Source organism: Gallinula chloropus (assembly GCF_964237585.1).
Source record: "Gallinula chloropus genome assembly, chromosome: 1".
Taxonomy (NCBI): Eukaryota; Metazoa; Chordata; class Aves; order Gruiformes; family Rallidae; genus Gallinula; species Gallinula chloropus.
In genome coordinates this window covers 15,774,489-15,792,367 of record NC_140085.1, presented here as the reverse complement: position 1 = coordinate 15,792,367, position 17,879 = coordinate 15,774,489, and the positions used below count along the sequence as shown (strand labels likewise).

The window sequence follows — 17,879 nt, the reverse complement described above, 5'->3', positions numbered from 1 at the left end:
GGAGGGAATGGCTGTTAGTTATCTTCGTTTTATAGAACACACAGCAACACATTTTAATGAATTTATTTGTAATAATATACAGGAATATAGTGTGCAAAAATCTTAGGGGCAACATCATGTAGACATGTGTCATAAACTGAAATTTACAGTTGTGATTCTTAAAAAAAAAAAAAAGGAACACACAGCTGTTTAGTACATGAAAAGCCATGATTGTAAAGGTTCACAGCAGAAGCAGTTGTAATCCTAATGCAGCTGCTCTAATTTTAGACAGTTGGAGGAAAAAAAAAAGTAAAGTGCAAGTGTTGCACGTATAGTTAAGTGCAAAGTTTGCCCCCACCATAAAGATGTCATATGGCAAAATAAAATATTGTAGAATATGTGGCAAAGACAAAACACAGTTAAAACTACGATGGTGACGGTATCAACAGCACCATTTTTCTTGAGATAACGCTACTTACTCATTTCATCCTGTCCCAGGCCATTGTTTCTGCCAGGAAGTACAGCTCCCACTAGTGCCAGCTGGGGCAGAAGTATCTCACTCAGGGATACAGATTTGCCAGGTGGCAACCCCAACAGCAGCCCCCATGCAACAGGTCACCGCGCTCGCTGTCTACCTCTCGGGTCACTGATTGGCATCTGGGCGGCCGGGGAGCTACAGGCTGTAATACGTTCCGCCGTTTCAGAAAACCCCAGGCCCCAGAATCGTAATTAATAATATGGTTGTGCAATACATATTAATCAGCAATAAGAATCAATGTATATAAACAGCTGTTACATATTTTAAAATTCCCCTTTTTGTACATTTTCTTTTAAAAATAAACATTTATACACATCTCCTCGCTTCTTTCTGAAGTACTTTAGCACCACAGGATATCCATTTTCAAGCCTATATTACCTGATACATATATGAAGTTTGGAAGAAAAATAAGGCAATTTGGTTTAAAATGTTGATAGTTTTAGCTTACTTAATGTTCTATTGTAAAAAGCAAATCTGCACTCGTATTACATCATTTCCGACGTGATGGTGCCAGTATCTCATGGTCACACAGTCACAACAAATAGTAAGACCTTGATCTCGCATCTTCTTGCCATCAAGCAACAGCCACTTCGTAAATACAGAGTTAGTAGGGGAATTCTGGCTTAATGCTGCTGTGAGCCCTGAGGGAAGAGCAGAGAAAACCCGGTCAGTGGTTACAAGCAGAGGGAAACCAGACATTACATCTAGCAGAGACTTGCTTGGAAAGCCACAAGTACTTGTACGCAACAGTCAGCCAGAAGAAAGCATACAGCCTGAATAGATGACTCTATCCCCTGATCATGAAGAGACCACCCAGACTTCTTCAGCCTGGAGCCCATCCTCACTGCCCAACAGCTAACCAGGCAGCAGACAAACCCATAAAGCACTGAAATCAAACAGGATCTTTTCTGCTGTAATGATGAGGTAACAACCCACACCACCACCTCAGCCTGGAGAACCCAAGGAAAATCCTACAAGGAGGATAGGAAATCCATCCTTCTTACTGAGGCCATCCCATCAATGTTCCTTTCAGTTGTACACAAAACCCCCCAAGTTCCTTCCTGCACTCACAGGTGCAGATGTGAAGAAAACTTGACATCACCACCTGAAGCCCAAAACTACAGCAAAGTAAAACCAGAATAAATAAATAGCCATATTTTAACCAGAGCCAATGGAAGCTGTTGATTACAAGGGAATACAGTGAACAGAAAACCAGCTTGTTCCTAGCAGCTGGGATGTGCTGAAACCCTCTGCAACAAGGGACTGAAAACTCAGCACCAGGTTCGTACAGCAGTAAGACACAACTAGTGCTGGAGCACTTCCTACTCGGTCTGAAGGCACCACTTGCAGATACTCATGACAGTTAGCTTCGTTTACACAAGAGAGGAGGTAGTTTGAGGCTGAAATCCTAAACCTGTGAAGTCCACACCACACTCCGTGCTCCTACCCAGGCAGAGAATGTCTGATGAAAGGATTGTTGCGTTCACCTCGGTGGATCTTTGCTTCCAACCAGTTCTCCCAGCTGAACATACAGGTTGGCAGAATCTCCTAGTTTTGATGTTCACTTTATGTGACGTATTAAGCTCAAAAGCCCTTATCTTACCTACTACATCCACCAGACACTAATACACTGCTGCAGACTCCTACAGTGATGGCCTTCTACAAAGTGGAAAACTATTTCACTATGGAAGGGCTATCTACTGTATTTATTTTACAATTAAAATGGAGTAATAAATGCAAAGGATTAATGAAAAAAAAATTTGCTCCTGCAAAAGCTTCATAGATCCTGATACAAATTATGAGCAAAAAATAGAAAGCTTTTTCTGAAGAAAAAGCAGACTGAAACACAAGACAGAAAGATTTTGTCAAAGTGCCTTTCTCAGGGGAATGGACAGATGTAATTTTGGCACAACTGTATAAACTCAGTTACTTCAAACAAAAGGTGCTGTGCCCTTGCTCTGCATTCCACGAACAGTCCAACACAATTCATGGAACTCTCATAAAACATCCAGAGACAGATCCTCTCCTGATCACCCTCCTGCCAACTGCCCAAAAGCTGATTACACAACGCAGGACTCAAATGAAGGTTTGGGTTACCAGGAGAGCAGCAGACACCAATTTATCCTGAACAAAAACCACCATAGACACCATATGAACACATTTAACTGCACAGTGAACAAGACTGCCTCACAAACATACAGAATTTGTTCGTTTTCTTTTCCAACAGTCAGGATTTAAACGTTTCTGTTCTTCCGCCAAGGCCTTGGCTTCTAGCGTGTACATCCGCCTCTCTTCGTTCTTCATCTTCTTCCACCTGTCACCGAGTATCACACTTATGGCTCTGCAAGAGAGGCATTTACAGGGGGGTCAGAAATACACGTATTTTTTTCCTATCTTAGCATTTTAGAGAAGACAAAAGTTAAATGTGGAAATAATACACACAGAAGTAGTCAACTGCATCGTTAAAAAGACCTCAAGCGATCGCGTTTCTGATTATCTTCTCATACACACCTGTGTCAGCCGAGCACAGGTCAATGCACCGGCCAACATTTCAAAGAGTGGACTTCTGAATACACAGCAACTCACACAAAGCAGCAAAACAGGGATGTTAAAAACCCCCCACCGAATGGCAACTCACATTTGTTTTGCTCTACTTTCACACTAGAAGATCGTACAACAGATTTGCTGAAAACATGTTCCCTAATAATTAGGGCAAAGATGTGAACATGACCTCAGCCAAACAAATATTTGATTAACTGCAAAACCCCCAGGTCTATTTAAGAGCTGCATGTAGCTTCCTCCACCTTCAGTGCTCACTGGGGAGAACACAAGTGGGTGGAACACACTGGTAAGTTCCTGTTCGTGTGCAAAAGGAACCCTTTGTTCTGCCACACCTATTGCCATTTCCAGAAACGGAACAAACTGCTTTTCCTACTCCTTATAAACGTGGTGCCTTTGAGATAGTATTCCCCATGTTATCATGCCATATTGCTTAACTGCATTCCCAAACACTGGATCAATAGCCCATGAAAGCTTTAGCTCCATCCTTTAGGTGAATGAAAATCTCTAACTTTTCATCAGTGCCAGTGAGTAGGTACACTTCAGCCTCACACTACAGCGGTGACACTTCCATGGGCAGCTTTAAGAAAAAGTGAGTTAGGTATTTTATCATATTAAAAAGTTCCTTGCTAACAACAAAGCTATTCACAGACAGATTTCTAGCAGAATCAGGAAGTCTGCAGCATTTCCCATGCAGCGATTCTGGAGGCTTTCCTGCACCATACCAAGAAAATGCATTTTAATCCTGCAAGACCCTGTAGCACTGCTCAGGCTCTCAGGAGGTGTAGAGCACTTGGAGCACAGCAAGGACTTCCCTGGGGCAGCTGTCACCTACTCTGGTGACTCCTCAGAGATGCAACCAGGTCCCATCAGCATCAAATCCATTTGCACCACCTCTGTGGCAATGGAATTTCTGATTTTGTATCCAAATTAAGAACCAGTATCTTTGGTCTGTCATCAGAAGCAAACACACTCCAGTTTCATTAGACAATTTCTCAGGTTTTGGCAGTATCCAGAGGCAAGAGAACAGCACCGGACACCTGTCTGGTTGTGGTCACCAGTTTGTACTGGGTCACTCGTGCCCCCAGGAAAGAACATGGTGACCCAGAAAGCACAGGTTTGCTGAAGCCACTGCATTTCCAAATAAAAATATACAATTTTTACATTTCAAATGCAAACACAGATATGTATTTTATACCTCCAGAGACAAAACTGCACTGAGGCACTGAAAACAAGTACAGATCTGCACAGTTTTAAAAGCTTGAAAAACTTAATGCAGAGACAAAAGCTCAATTTCTCCACAGAAATCTATGAGCAAACCACTGTGACTGAAAGAAGATACGTACAGAGACATTTCCTGACACGAGACCCAATTCTCCTGACCAAAGCCAAGTAAGAAAATAATGACCCTACTGCATGAGGCACTGCCTCTGTACACAGCCCTCATCCTCTCACAATGCTGGCAAGATACCTGACGTTTAAACCACGGACTAATGTGCAGGATGCAAACCCTTATACTGCAGCTGATTCAAAAGAAATTGTGGAACAGCATTTGAGGATGCCTCAAGTTTACGTAGCAATTATGTTCAGCATGAACAAATACTACTGATAGCTTAGGTGTATATTCTAAATGTGAATTACTACTCAAATCATTTCTGAACACAGAGCGAAGCCCAGCGAGAACACTTAGAAATGAAACAAGTGCCACCCTAACCCCAGCTTCTCAAGTATGGCCTTACAGTCCTTGACTTGTGTTTCAAACGTTTAAGCTGGCTATCTTGTTGACACAGCTTGCACTACTTTGTCTCAGAATAGACCATTCCACTCCAGTATCTCAAGTTTTGTCCTTTCTTTCAAGTGTAAGAGAAATAGAGTAACCATTGCAAACACAAGAATTCCAGTGTATGGAAACAGGCACTACTTGAAAATGACACATACATTTAAAACTCATGAAGAGTTACCTCCAAACAGCTACATTAATAAATGCCCCAGCAACCCTAAATAGCTGGATGCCTACAAAATTAAATACCACTACCTCTTATGATTTCCTCTATGCTGTATTTTAGATGCCAAGAAGCTGCATCCAAATGCACTCCCTTCCAAAGTGACTCTCAACCTTACTTGTAACTTTGTCATCACTTTCCCTCAAGACAGAGCTGTTCGTGGAAATAATCAGCTTATTTTCACATGCACCCAGCTGCAGCTTCAGTCACTGCAACAATCTGAAACCAGCATTTTAAATTAAATACATAACCATCATGAACCTTTGTAGCTGACATTGTTTGATTTCTCATTGACAGTTGCAATCAATTTGAGGGCAGCAGATCCACTCTACTGAAATGACTACACACACCACAAACGTCACTGCCAGGACACACAAGACTGGCTGGGATTTAAGGATGGGTTATTTCTATGGTTGGATTTTGTTTCTCAACACCAGTTACAGCCTCCTTACTAGAAAGTTATGAAACAGCCACAACCCTTTCAAAGGCCTGTCACCTACAGTTTTTACCAGATTTAGCACTAGAATTTTTATGTGAAAATGCAATTTTTGCAGTAACAGCTTTTGTAATGTTATAGACGTAAAGAAATCTGACTGTAAGATCTGTGCACGTTCATGTGGTTTATACTTACATATGCACAATTAGCACAGTGTCTAAAATGTATGTAGTGGAAATCTTTATAAAAAAAGTTTAGGCATGAATATAAATAAGAGCACAAGAACAAACCAACAAAGACCCCTCTCCCAAACATGCAGTCACACAACTCTCCCTGCAGGTCCCAGCGCCTTTAGGCCAAGCAAAATTTGGCAACATACTGTTGGGTTAAAGTATTTCAGTCATCGTAACAACCGGTACTCCATGATTTAATATGACAGAGAGTAAGTGACAGTAACTTCACTGAACAATTGCAGTATTATGCCAACACTTAATCAGAAGAACCAGAAACTCCCTTTTTCCATTGCAACACACGAGCAGAGCACCTGGGAGTTTTTTCCTTTGAACACTGCTCATTCAGTGTAAACAAACACTGTTGTGTGTTTGTGGCTCTGCTGGTGCACATATGTACATCTATATATAAAACGTTTTCCCAGAAGGTGGGTTTGCAGAAAATGGCTTGTGTCAAATTTACTGAGTGCTGTAAATATTTAAAGTCGACCCATAAATTAAGCTCTGTGTCAGCGTCTTTCAAAACCTGTTCTTAAAATAATACACAATTTATTTCAAATGTGATATTTAATGCACTTAAATTCAAGGGTGGGACACAGACATTCTGCTAGCACACCAGAAGTAATAAAACCAGAATGTTCTACCATTACCTGTTGTCTTTCCCTGGATACATCTGAGTATATTCAACTCTGTATTTTTTGGCAAAAAGCATGAAGGCATTCATTGGTCTTTTGCACTTGTTTGGAGAAGTGGCACTCACAGTACTTGCAGTCCCTGAGCTGTGGCTTTTGCCAGCTCTGCTGTACAAGGAATTGGAGGAAAGATGTGATGATGCAGTAGACGCACAGTTTTTACTACTGCATTCTGATCTCTCAGCATCCTGATTGTTTGATCCTCCGCAAGACAGAGAAGCGCGACGCTGGCGAGCCATGCTGCTGAGCACATACACTGCAGAGGAATCCATTGGGGTAAAATCGTAACTACAAGAAAAAGACACACCATAAAATGATCAAGTCATTTGCGTGTAAAATCCTTACACAGCTGTTCACTCTCTACTACATCTCTAGTGTCCTGGTCTCTTCTGTGACATAATCATTTGTGCTTGTTGCAACTAAACTTTGGCAGATGGATTTATTTTTTTGTCAACACGATAGTGGACTGCAGCTTTGCAAGATCTGCTGTGTACTCTCAAGTCCCCAGTGGTATAAATTAATCATACACTGTCCTCAAATTTCATCCACTTTTTAAATTAGCTTCTGTTTCTGTCCTTACCACAGATCAAATCTGGTTCTTGAATTATAGGTACTGAAAGGGACAACCAATATGGGAAGAACAAGCATCAAGTTCACTTGCAAGTATGTATCAATTATAAATATGAAACCACTGTATTAAAACAGATTATATTATATACTTCCCTGGGAAGTTCAATACATATTATTTTGGAGGTAAACCTCCCATTGAGACTAAAATAGTATTTCAAGACGCATGGTGCTGCATGCTATTTGATTCAAAGCTGACAAGCGTCTGCCCTCTAGTGACGAAAATGGGAGATTCCTCGATATTTCAAGATCCTTCGACAGCTTTAGAGTTGTTTCCGTACAGTTTAGACCTCCAAATACTACAAACTGTCAGAATTTCTTGTTGACCAACAACTATAATTAACCTCTAACTACTACAGAAGTTGTTTAGTTCTACAGACTATTTGTTATCCACCAAACAACCACCACAAAATAAACTTAAAACGTATGTAACACTAGGCTCTGATCAATGGGGCTACAGCTGCATAACTTATGCCAAAAATAAAGATCTGAAGAACTTTTTTTCTGAAAACAAATGAGATCTACTGGCAAAAGAACACTGACAGTGGTAGTCCAACCCCATCAGAGAAGGCAGACCCTTTCTATGGGATGGAACCAAAAGCAAGGGTGGAGCCTGAAGGGTTGTCTCCAAAGTAAAAAACAACCAAGAAGGGCTAATACTATCAACCTTGCAGGCGAATTTACAAGATAAGGAGAGAAAGGACATCTCTGTTCTACAAACAGTCCAGCATTCTTCCTCTTTCTAATCTCATTCTCATAACACAGCAGCAGGATTTTTTTTGTTTTATTTTTCTGTCCTGCTAACCACAGCTGCTGCTACATGCTCCTTTCTCAGCTGCTTATTCCCTTCTGCCCACAGAAACAAGAAATTTGGAGTGGCCAGGCAGTATTCAACTGGGCTGCAGGATGAGGAAGGAGCCACAAGTCCAATTTATTCAGTGCCATGTAAATATAGTAATTCTAGCAGCTCTCTATGCACACAGGTCAGAATAGGAGTTAATAGTAAGAAAGGAAAACAAACAGCAAATGAGTGAAGCAAACTGAACTCACACTCAAATCATAGAGGAGCTCCTAAGGCGTGAACTGCAAAGAGCATTTTAAGTTTTTCTATTGTAAAAAACCCCAAACCAAACCACAAGACCCAACTAGAGTAAAAACAGATGCTAAAAAGGAGCTAACATTGTAAAAGAAGATGGAGTCTACTTAACTTAGAAAACTCAAAGTAGCATGGAAAGATCTTTATGGATACTACTATTTCCTTAGAATAAATTATGTTGGACAGGACAACCTCTGGAGGTTGAATCTTGCTCAAAGCAAGGCAAAGCTCAAAGCTTGAAGCTAGCTAAGTTTTATATACTAGAAAAGAAAAAAAAAGCAGACTATATAAAATTATGAAAGTAGCATATTCTACAGCCATAGCACATGCATTAATTGCTAAGAAACTACTCAGGCAACTCAGAACACAGCCTCACACGAAGCACAAGTTAACAGCTGGCAGACATACTACTGTGGGAAAACTGAACTGTATTTTTCAAATATAACCCACTTTACCTGAAGAATTTACACAGGTAATATATACAGTTACCGCTTTATCTAATCTGGCTTAAGGTATCATAAAGAGGGGCTGAAAAGTTATTTACTACAAGATACTACTTTGCAGTTTTCCCTCTCATTTATCTTTTATTACCGTAAGTATTCTCTCTTTGCTCTACATGCTGCTTCAAATTCTGGTAGACTTAAGGTGCCTACTCATTAAATACAAAAACCACTGAGGCCACTTTATCCAAAAATTACCTTTTAAATGTATCAAAAACACCTGAATCATCAAAGTTAATGGCATCAGGGTGTCCAGGAGGTAGACACAGATCTCCAAGATGCATTTCACAGCATGGAATGCCATGCTGTACCACAGTCAAGCTTGGATAAAAAGATGACCAACCTGAAGTGGTAAAGAGTTAAATTAGACAAACGGCCAGACAATCTCTCTAGTTCTTAATTGGAGCAATCCTATATATCTAAATTATATAATTTTATAAAGATGTTCTGATGTAGTTTCTTTCACACAAAAGAAAAATCAGAAACACTTACTCAGGGAATTCTTACTGTAAATAATAATTTTTATGTCAAGTAAAATCTCATTCCAGCAAAAAAGTAATCAAAACCTGGAAATTTTTATCATCAGAAATTCCAGGTTTAGCAAGTGAGAAAAGTCTCCCTTATTTGCAGCTTTCCTTTCTCCCCCCAATTTTACTGTTTTCCTGAGATCCATTTATATACTTGACTAAATGTTTCCTCACAAGATATGCAGTATTTCTGTAGCTTTACAGTTTCGTTTGTAATGAAATCTAGAATTTGAACAAAGATAGTGAACTGATTCCACACCACCACTTTTATCAATTTCTTGAGCAACATGGGATGCCAGTAAGACCTTCAACCACTTTCTAACAGTATTTAATAGACAACCAAATATACTTGCAGCATTTCATACCTTTATTTTTAACATAAAAAGGATGATCAAGTCTGCATTCTACTGTAAGCAAGCCATCCTCCACTGTGCCAGGATCAAAAGTCAACTTCAGCACTGACTCACCACAGGAAATGCTTTCTTCATGAGAAATCAACTTCAAACCATCAGAACCATAGCCCTGTAAACATACACAGAGTTCAGAATTTTTCCACCCCAAGAAAGCATATGCCTGTGTATGCTCCAGGCACATATTCATCACCTTATATTAAAAAATACCAACATTTCTAAGTGTTCTTGCTAATAAAGACACCATAGCATTCAAAACAGCTTCAGCTCAACTGCTTTATAGCAAGATACTCAAAGGAGTACAGCGATCAGCTCTAGACAAGTTTAGTATAAACCCGTCTTCCTCAGACAGTAATTAAATGTACAGGGATGATAAGACAAGAAAATAAACATTTGCTACAAGTACTGAAATTAATATTAGAACTAACAACTACCTTGTAAGGACTCACAGGGGGATTTTCTTCTTTTCCACAACTCTGAGATCTTGCAAAATCTTCAACATCCTGCCATTCTTTATTGCGTCCTTTATGAAAGCACAAACGAGAGCCTAAGAGATTTTTTTTTTTGAAGGCAAAAAAGAGGAAACAACAGTCATGTTAAAAAGTGTTAAAAAAAAAAAAGACAAAACAAATACTTACTCCATTATACATGTTATTTTACCTTTTAGAAAACAATGCCAAACAGTTGAGGGCCATGAATGACACCATCCTAAATCATCATCATCTGAAAGTGATGACATGCAGAAAATGCCAGATTCTGATTCGCTATTCACCTATTAAAAAGCAAGATGGTATTGATGTTTTACTGCAGAAAAATGTATGTCTTTAGACACATTATCCAATTTGCATCTGTGTCATCATTTTGTCTTAAATACTAATAAGAATGTAACATGAAAGACAAAGATTCAAGGAACGTAGTAAATGTGAACAGCATCTTTTCATCTCCTTTTCTTGAAATGTCCTCTCCTGTAAGTTTTGTGTTTCATTTTCTGAGATTCATCTGCACACCTATGGAATCTCTTGTGCTTAGGTAAAAGCATTTTATAAGCTGTTAAGTCCTTGGTCATCCACAGAACCACTCAAAGCACAGGTTACTCTATGGTCAAATTACTGGAAAACTGTAGGGCCAAGTCAGTCCTAGATAAATCACTGGGGAAAACTCCACGTCTTGAACAGATGCGTTTCAGGCACAAATTAATACACAGGAAAGGAAGAAGCAGGTTTTGCGCATCTAAAAGGAGATGGATCCGTATTTCCTTTTTAAGACAGCAAACAAGTTAGTACAATTTTTTAAAAGCTTGCTATAGAAGGAACTACAAGAGAAGCAGAGCTGTCCTAGAATGTGATCTCACAGAAACATGGACTCTGCAATGCAGTACTGCAAGCCTACTGTTTTTGGTAAAAAGAAAGTAACAGAAAAGTGGTGGTACCAGAACTAAAACAATGACTACTTTGAACTAGTTTCTCTTTTCAAAAAGCTTAACCCATTACCCATCATTTTTATTTATTTTATGTATGTTTCAGAACAACTCACCCTTTCATGTCTGACAGGTGTTTCATCCAAATCATTCTTGGAGAAGTTCGGATCATTCTTTGAGGATCCTGGTGGAGGACGTGCATAGGAATGTAAACTTTTGCTTGTAGCTATTATGTGAACAGGAGATGATCTACAATAGAAAAAAGTATTTTAAAATATTTCAGATTAAGACAACACAAGACTTAGCTACCATTACTTTAAAATACTTTTATTTAACAAATATGTCTGTTTGCATGAGCTGAATACCAAATAAACTTCCCACACACCAGTATTCAAATGGGATGATTAAAGGGTGCAAGCTCAGACAAAGGGAGTATTTAGCATAACTCCTGCATAGCTTCTATATACCACCCAAACGACAGGACTACCTCCACATCAGCACATCCTTGCTTAAGTTTTTACAAACAGCTTGAAGTAAATATCCCATTCTTAAAAGTGCTCTGACATAATGATTAAATCCCAAATGCATTACTGTTAACAACACTGCATTTAATTTTCTCATTATAAACCTAAGACCAAAGTCATACAATGAAAGGCTGAAGCCCAAAAATTTCTAAGATCCACACTTCTAGGGCTTCTCACAGCCTTATGGAATAACCAGATCACAAATCTGACACAGTATCAATAGAAAATTAGATTCCAAATTAGCTCTTTAAAGAAAAAATAAAGTCAGTGAGCATTAATAAGTATTAAGAATCTAAAGTAACAAATTCATGCTCATTTTTTGTCTGCTGCTTCACAAGGTAAATACCCATAATTTCTGAGCCTTCAGTGGTTAGGCAATGTTCTTGTACTACCCTACCTGATTGGTGGCTAGCAATTAAGCAGCTTTTGCAACAGGCTCTGAGGTGAGTCCTCTGCAATCTTTCACAAAAGAATAAAGTTACTATGTAGAAAGATCAAAACTAGGGCTCCACTTCAAAGTCAGAGGGTGTGAAACATGCAGGTAATGTTTCTGGAAACACAATACTACAAATCTTGAGAGTTCAAAATTTAAATAAATGTCAGTACCTGTTATAAAAAGAGCACTGCATCAAAGGACTCTGAGGACTTGTGGCTATATTTGCTAATTCTGTCAGCCAGTTCACCCCATTCTCACAAGAATAAGCGCTTTCTGAATTGCTGTTTGAGGTATGTTGGTTCCATGAAGGCCTTGAACACTCCTGATGTGAAACATCGGCACCGAGCTGAAAAAGTGCAGGTGGGGTAGAATCCGTCTGCACAGCCTGTAGCTCAGGAAGATCATCTACAACAAATGCACAGATTACCAGAACTGTACCCACTGATAAAATGCTAGTTGACACCGAATCCTGACAATACACATCAAAAAGGAACCACGATGGAGTAGCTAATTCTATTTTCTCATCTCACAGTTACTAGTGTTTCACAAACCCTGTTCATAATACTGACAAAATGGCCACAGAAATGATCTCAGCTCTACTCCATTACACATTCATATAAAGAATTTAAGAAAAGCATTAAGTAACTAGGTAAAAGTGTTCTAGTTTAAAGGTTTTTACAAGATTCACAGGTCTACACAGAATTGTACTGCATAATTATACAGAAGTAGCAACATGCTTCACTAAAATATTAAAACATGCAACTAAAGGCAACTAAATTAATCTGTCCTAGCAGGTGTGACACTAAGAATTATCAACATTAGGGGCTGTACAAGGTGAAAGTTTCCCATTTCCAGGGAACTAGAATTAAGTAACTCTGAAGTCGTTAAATTTGGGTATACAGCCTGGTAGGGGTGAATTCCTATCAATCTAGATGTTTCACATGCTACACACCGAAAAAGAGCCCAGCTTCCTAACACGTCTGTTACATGCTCTTATGTAAACCAAGTATTGTTATTCTTAATCACTCATGACTTCAGTGAGCTGTGTTTGTATTTCCTTGAGTCCACCAGTACTTTCCAATGTACGTGCTATTTCTCTCCAATATAGAAGAACTGAAGTTTAATGTTCCTGTAACCCAGGATCTCTATTTGCAGCTGATCTAAAGCAGCGTTGTTTCCCTTTAGGAGGAGCTCTTGAGCTTAGTTTATTATTTTTAAGCCAAAAAAGCGCCCTCCTCTAGAGATAAGAAGCAGAAATTTCTATCCCAGAGTTTAAGTCAACAGGCCAGTGTGTCAAAACTGGAAAAGGGTCACAGAGAAATGTGACTGTGAAGTAAGACCTTCAGAAATTACAATTCACTGCCATATTCCATGCCCTACTTCAGTTAAACATTGGTAATCTCATTCAGTCAGCTTCCAGTAATTTCACTATACGAAAATTCCAACAAGCATAAGAATTTGGTGGCTTCTGAGAAAATTGTGTTATTTACCAAGTTCCATGTGTTCATCAGAGGATGCATATCCGGGAGAGGAAGGCAGGTTTTCATTACATTTCAGCAACTCCAGTGACTCATTCATCCCTGAAGTTCTCTTGTCCACTACCAGAAGGAGTTTCTGAACTGCATTAGGCATTTGATTTGTCTTCACTTCCCACACCATGTTAGGATGCTCCAAAGTATCTGACTTTAGAAGAGACAGAGGTTAAAAATTTCTATACACAGAAACTGTTTTACGTTGCATCTGACAGGCCATGTCATTACCAGAACCCTAAAAACTTCATAATCTGCTGAGAATCACAGCATAATTTAGCTTGTAAAGGACCTCTTCAGACAATCTGGTAGAATTCCTGCAGAAAGCAGACTTGCCTTTGGTTAATTTGTCCCAGCTATTCCCAGTCACGTCCTTGCCTTCCACAAGCCAGGACATGGCTGTCAGGAAGAAGTGCTTCACAGTCTCCCTGAAGGCTAAGGTTAGGCTGACCAGCCTACATCCTCCCACATCCTCCTCCTTGAAGCCAGGTGTGATGTTTTCTTGGTTCCAGTTATCAGGAGTCCTCCTGCCATCAAGTCTGCCGCCTGCTGCAAACCATCCTCACAGAGACACTGGCCAGCTCCCCCTGACACATCCCAGCCGGTCTCACCAACTCCTGAGTGACTGGCTCACAGGATTGTCCTGGCTCCTAACTGGCTCTTCCTCTACCATAAACAAAGTAGTACCTCACTCTGTCCCATGTGTCTTACTACACCCAGTAAGGACACAAGCTGTCAGGGTTTGACCCAGCAGACAGCTGAAATGACCACACAGCCATTTGCTCCCTCCCCTCCCTCAAGTGGGATTAGAGGAGAAAAGAAAAAGATTGAACTCACAGGTTGAGATTAAGACAGTTTAATAGAACAGAAGACTGGTAACAACAACAATAAAAAACCCCAAAACAAAACAAGTTATGCAGCACAACTGCTCATCACCTGGAACCAACACTCAAGTTAGCTGCTGAGTTTCCCCCCCCCAATCACAGCCAATTACCCTGGTTATACACAGAGCATGACGTCATATGGTACAGATCCCTCTGGCCTGTTTGGGTCACCCCCAAGTTCTCATGAGCAGGGCTCTATGAGAAGCTGTAAAGTCCTTGAGTGCTTGGCAACAACTAAACCATCAGAGTGTTATCAGTTATCAACACTGCTCTCATCCTAACTCCCAAATGCAGCACTACACCAGCTGCTAGGAGGAAAATTAACCCTATCGCTGCTGAAACCAGGACACAGGCCTTGCACATAAAAGACCAAAGCAAGTAAGATGTCATCCTTGGTATTCTGACATTTCAGCTCCTAAGCCATTTAGCATCAGGCCCACATTTTCACTTGTCACCCTTTCACCACTGGCACATCTAGAGAAGCCTTTCACTCCCCTTCACATACCTTGTTATCTCAACTCTGGGTATAGTCTCAAACACATTTGACTTCCCACATCATTAACTGTGTTGCAAATGAAAAAGAAGCCTCTACCAGCAGATTTCACTGCAGTTTCATTTTCCCAAATCCCAAGTACTGTAAAATTTATACCACAACAGTTATTTTAAATCATCTTCAGCAGTAAGAGAACTGTGCTATCATTCTAGACAATCACTGCCTCTCCAAGTTGAAAAACAAGGTTATGCAGCCTTTAGTAATGTGGTTATCTGCTGGTTTTTTTCAAACGATGATGAATTACGGCTACAGTAACATGATTACCTTGTTCTTTAATGAAGTGTCATTGAAAAAGTAATCTCGAGTCCCTCACGAAAGAGCAGAAAACACAGTTGGGTAAGAAAGAAAATGTGAACAGCCTACACACACATGTCCACTTAAGCAGTCATGTGCCACATTAGAAAAATACAAACAATAGCTAGAAAGTCTAATTTTTTCCTAAGAAACAGTAAGTCTATCATCCTAGAAGTTCCTTCTGCATAATGCACAAAAAGCCATCTGAAAAGTTATGAAAAGCTTTATTTTAATACTCAGTTAAAAGGTATTGTTTGCATACATGCATAAACATTCTGTGTTTTCACTCATTCTATAAATTTGTTTCGCTCAATTTGCAGCTTGGCCTGTATATATTTCAGGCATAAGCCCTTTGACTACGTATTGGCCCTACCAGAAGAGGCCTGACCTCATCAGTAATTTTTTTTTTTTTTACTGGAAAATTTTTAATCTTCTCACTTCCTAACCTTCTAAATATATACAAAAGACATGAACTCGCAATCCAAAGATAAAAAGATGTTTGATTCTTCTTAAACAGCACTACTATAGAAGCCACAACAGAGTAATTCTGTTTTTATGGAGGTGGAGGAGGAAGGTAAAAGACATGAGAATATACAATTAAACTACTGGTAGCATGTGTGTTTCAGCTCTAAGAAGCACCTTTAATGCAAATAATTATTCTATCACCCAAGAGGGGCAGTAAAATTACAGAACATTACAAGAGCAGAAATCTCAGTGATTTCCAAACGGAAAAATCAGACCTCAGGAGTACAGGTCAGGACCTCCATGATTATCTCCATGCAATCAACTCTGAAGAGACACTCCTTGTTTTTCCGGCTTCCCCTCCTTCTGCCTTACTTTCCCCTCTATTTTTTCCCTCTTCCTTTCCCATTCTCCTGCCAAAATGAACAAGCTAACTCATTTTGGGAATGTTACCTTCTTCTTTCCCACCAGCTGCCAAGATTTGAAAGCACCTGCCCTGCTATCCCAACACACTGAAGGTCAGAGATAAGGTACGGATACAACACGGTAGCCTGACAAGAAAAAATACCTGCTTGAGAAATTAATTGCTGTTCCAAGTCACAAGAATTTCTGTGAACCAAAGCCACCCACATACAAAAGCAAAACAAATCACCTAACAAATTTAAAAGAAAAAAAAAGAAGTACCCAACTTTCAATTCCACTTGATTAAAGCCTGATTTAGACCTCATGCTTCTCTCTGCCTCAGCCTTTCAATGTTTTGGAACATTAAAGGGAGCGGTCATTATTTAGCTTGTAATTTTTTTTTTTAAACTCAACTTCATGTTCAAAACTTGTTGCAACAGATGTTTTCTGGATCTTTCACAGGACTGTAATTACTGCCACTTTCTTTAGAGGCTAAATGAATTTATGCTTTAAAGTAAGTCAACAAACAAATGGCAGGAGACCTTATTCATTAAATTATGTCTATTTTTGTGGGACAAAAATAAACAAAGACTGTGAAGGAGAAGGGGTTCAGCAGGGACTTGGCCGCATCCACCCACACCACACTGTGCAGGAATGCCTGGGTGGAAGCGCTTCCCAGTGGCTTTCCTTCTGGTGTTTGCCTTCCTTCCCCCAACCTACTGCCGAAGTCTCAGGCCTACAGCGGACAGCAAAACACAACTGGCAAGACTCTTCTCCAAGGAAAACACAACATACTGGCAAGACTGGATCCACACCAGGGACTTTTACTGGCAGAGCGGCTTTGAGCCAGGCTCCCCGACTCGCACAGCTGCGCCAGAAGAACGCTGCGGAGGCACAGCCGCGGCGGAGCAAAACCATGATTCACGGCGGTTTTGCAAAGCCAGCCCTTTAGCGTTACACGGACCGAACCGCAGCTTCACCCAGCTCCATCGCATGCCTTCCCCCCCTTCCCCCAGGAGAGCCGCGGAGGAAGCGCTGCCTTCCCCGCACCATTTAAACACCAGTCGCTGGGCAAACATTACAGCGTTGGTTACGTAAGGAGACACGTACAGCAAAATTAAAGCGCAGGATGTGACCCCGAGGCGACGGACGCGGCCGCCCCGGGGGACCAGAGAGGAGCCCCGGACCCAGACCCCTGCTCCCCCCTGGGGCAGCCCCCGAGCCGAGGACGCGGTCGGGAGCGCGCTTCCCCCCCCCGCCGCCCCCGCACCCGTCATGTGATGCCGCTGGCCGCGGCCCTTGTTTATAAACTTCTGCCGGCACGGCGCATGCGCGCAAGGCCCCATTCATTCACAACTGCGTAACAGCTCGGCCCGGCCAGGGGGGAGGCGGTGGGGGTGCCCCCTCTGCCCGCGGCGGTCCCCGGACCCCGCCGTTCGGCGCTACCCCCCCGGGCGGAGCCGCCAGGATTGCGGGTGCGGGGGCCTCCGAGCTCAGTGTTCCTCAGCCCCCCCTTCCTCAAACAGCGGCGACTCCCCGCGGAGGGGCAGAGCGCCCTCCCTGACAGACCGGGGCAGGCCAGCGGGTCCCCGGGGAAAACAACGGGGGAAACCCGCTCTATTTTGCTTGCTTCGGCGGTCCGGCCCCGCGGCTAAATAAACCCTGGGGGCTCCTGGCACCCGCACACCCCCCCGCGGGTTTCAGCCCAACAGCAGAAGAAGCTGGCGGCTCCGCCGGGCCGCTGAGGGAAGGCGCCCAGTAAACAATGTCTGAGTTCCAAC

General features: G+C 41.3%; 1 protein-coding gene across 1 annotated transcript; it reads right to left on the bottom strand.

Annotated features, from left to right (window-relative positions):
- Window positions 1-48: 48 nt before the first annotated feature.
- On the bottom strand, window positions 49-13,651 carry HBP1 (HMG-box transcription factor 1). Its single transcript, XM_084279527.1, has 10 exons — window positions 13,465-13,651; window positions 12,145-12,379; window positions 11,131-11,263; window positions 10,258-10,369; window positions 10,032-10,144; window positions 9,553-9,709; window positions 8,859-9,003; window positions 6,396-6,725; window positions 2,717-2,858; window positions 49-1,158 (listed from the first exon to the last, which is right to left on the bottom strand). The coding sequence occupies exons 1-10, from the start codon at window positions 13,631-13,633 to the stop codon at window positions 1,141-1,143; spliced, it is 1,554 nt and encodes a 517-aa protein (XP_084135653.1). The 5' UTR covers window positions 13,634-13,651; the 3' UTR covers window positions 49-1,140.
- Between the last annotated feature and the right edge of the window lie 4,228 nt (window positions 13,652-17,879).

What these genes read in the sequence shown, in the direction of transcription:
- HBP1 (XM_084279527.1), bottom strand. Translation starts at nt 13,633, where the DNA reads ATGGTGTGGGAAGTGAAGACAAATCAAATGCCTAATGCAGTTCAGAAA. An exon ending in GTTTTTGATACATTTAAAAG is followed by an intron (nt 6,726 to 8,858) that starts GTAATTTTTGGA and finishes TTTTTCTTGTAG; the next exon opens with TTACGATTTTACCCCAATGG. An exon ending in TATCCAGGGAAAGACAACAG is followed by an intron (nt 2,859 to 6,395) that starts GTAATGGTAGAA and finishes CCTCTCTTGCAG; the next exon opens with AGCCATAAGTGTGATACTCG.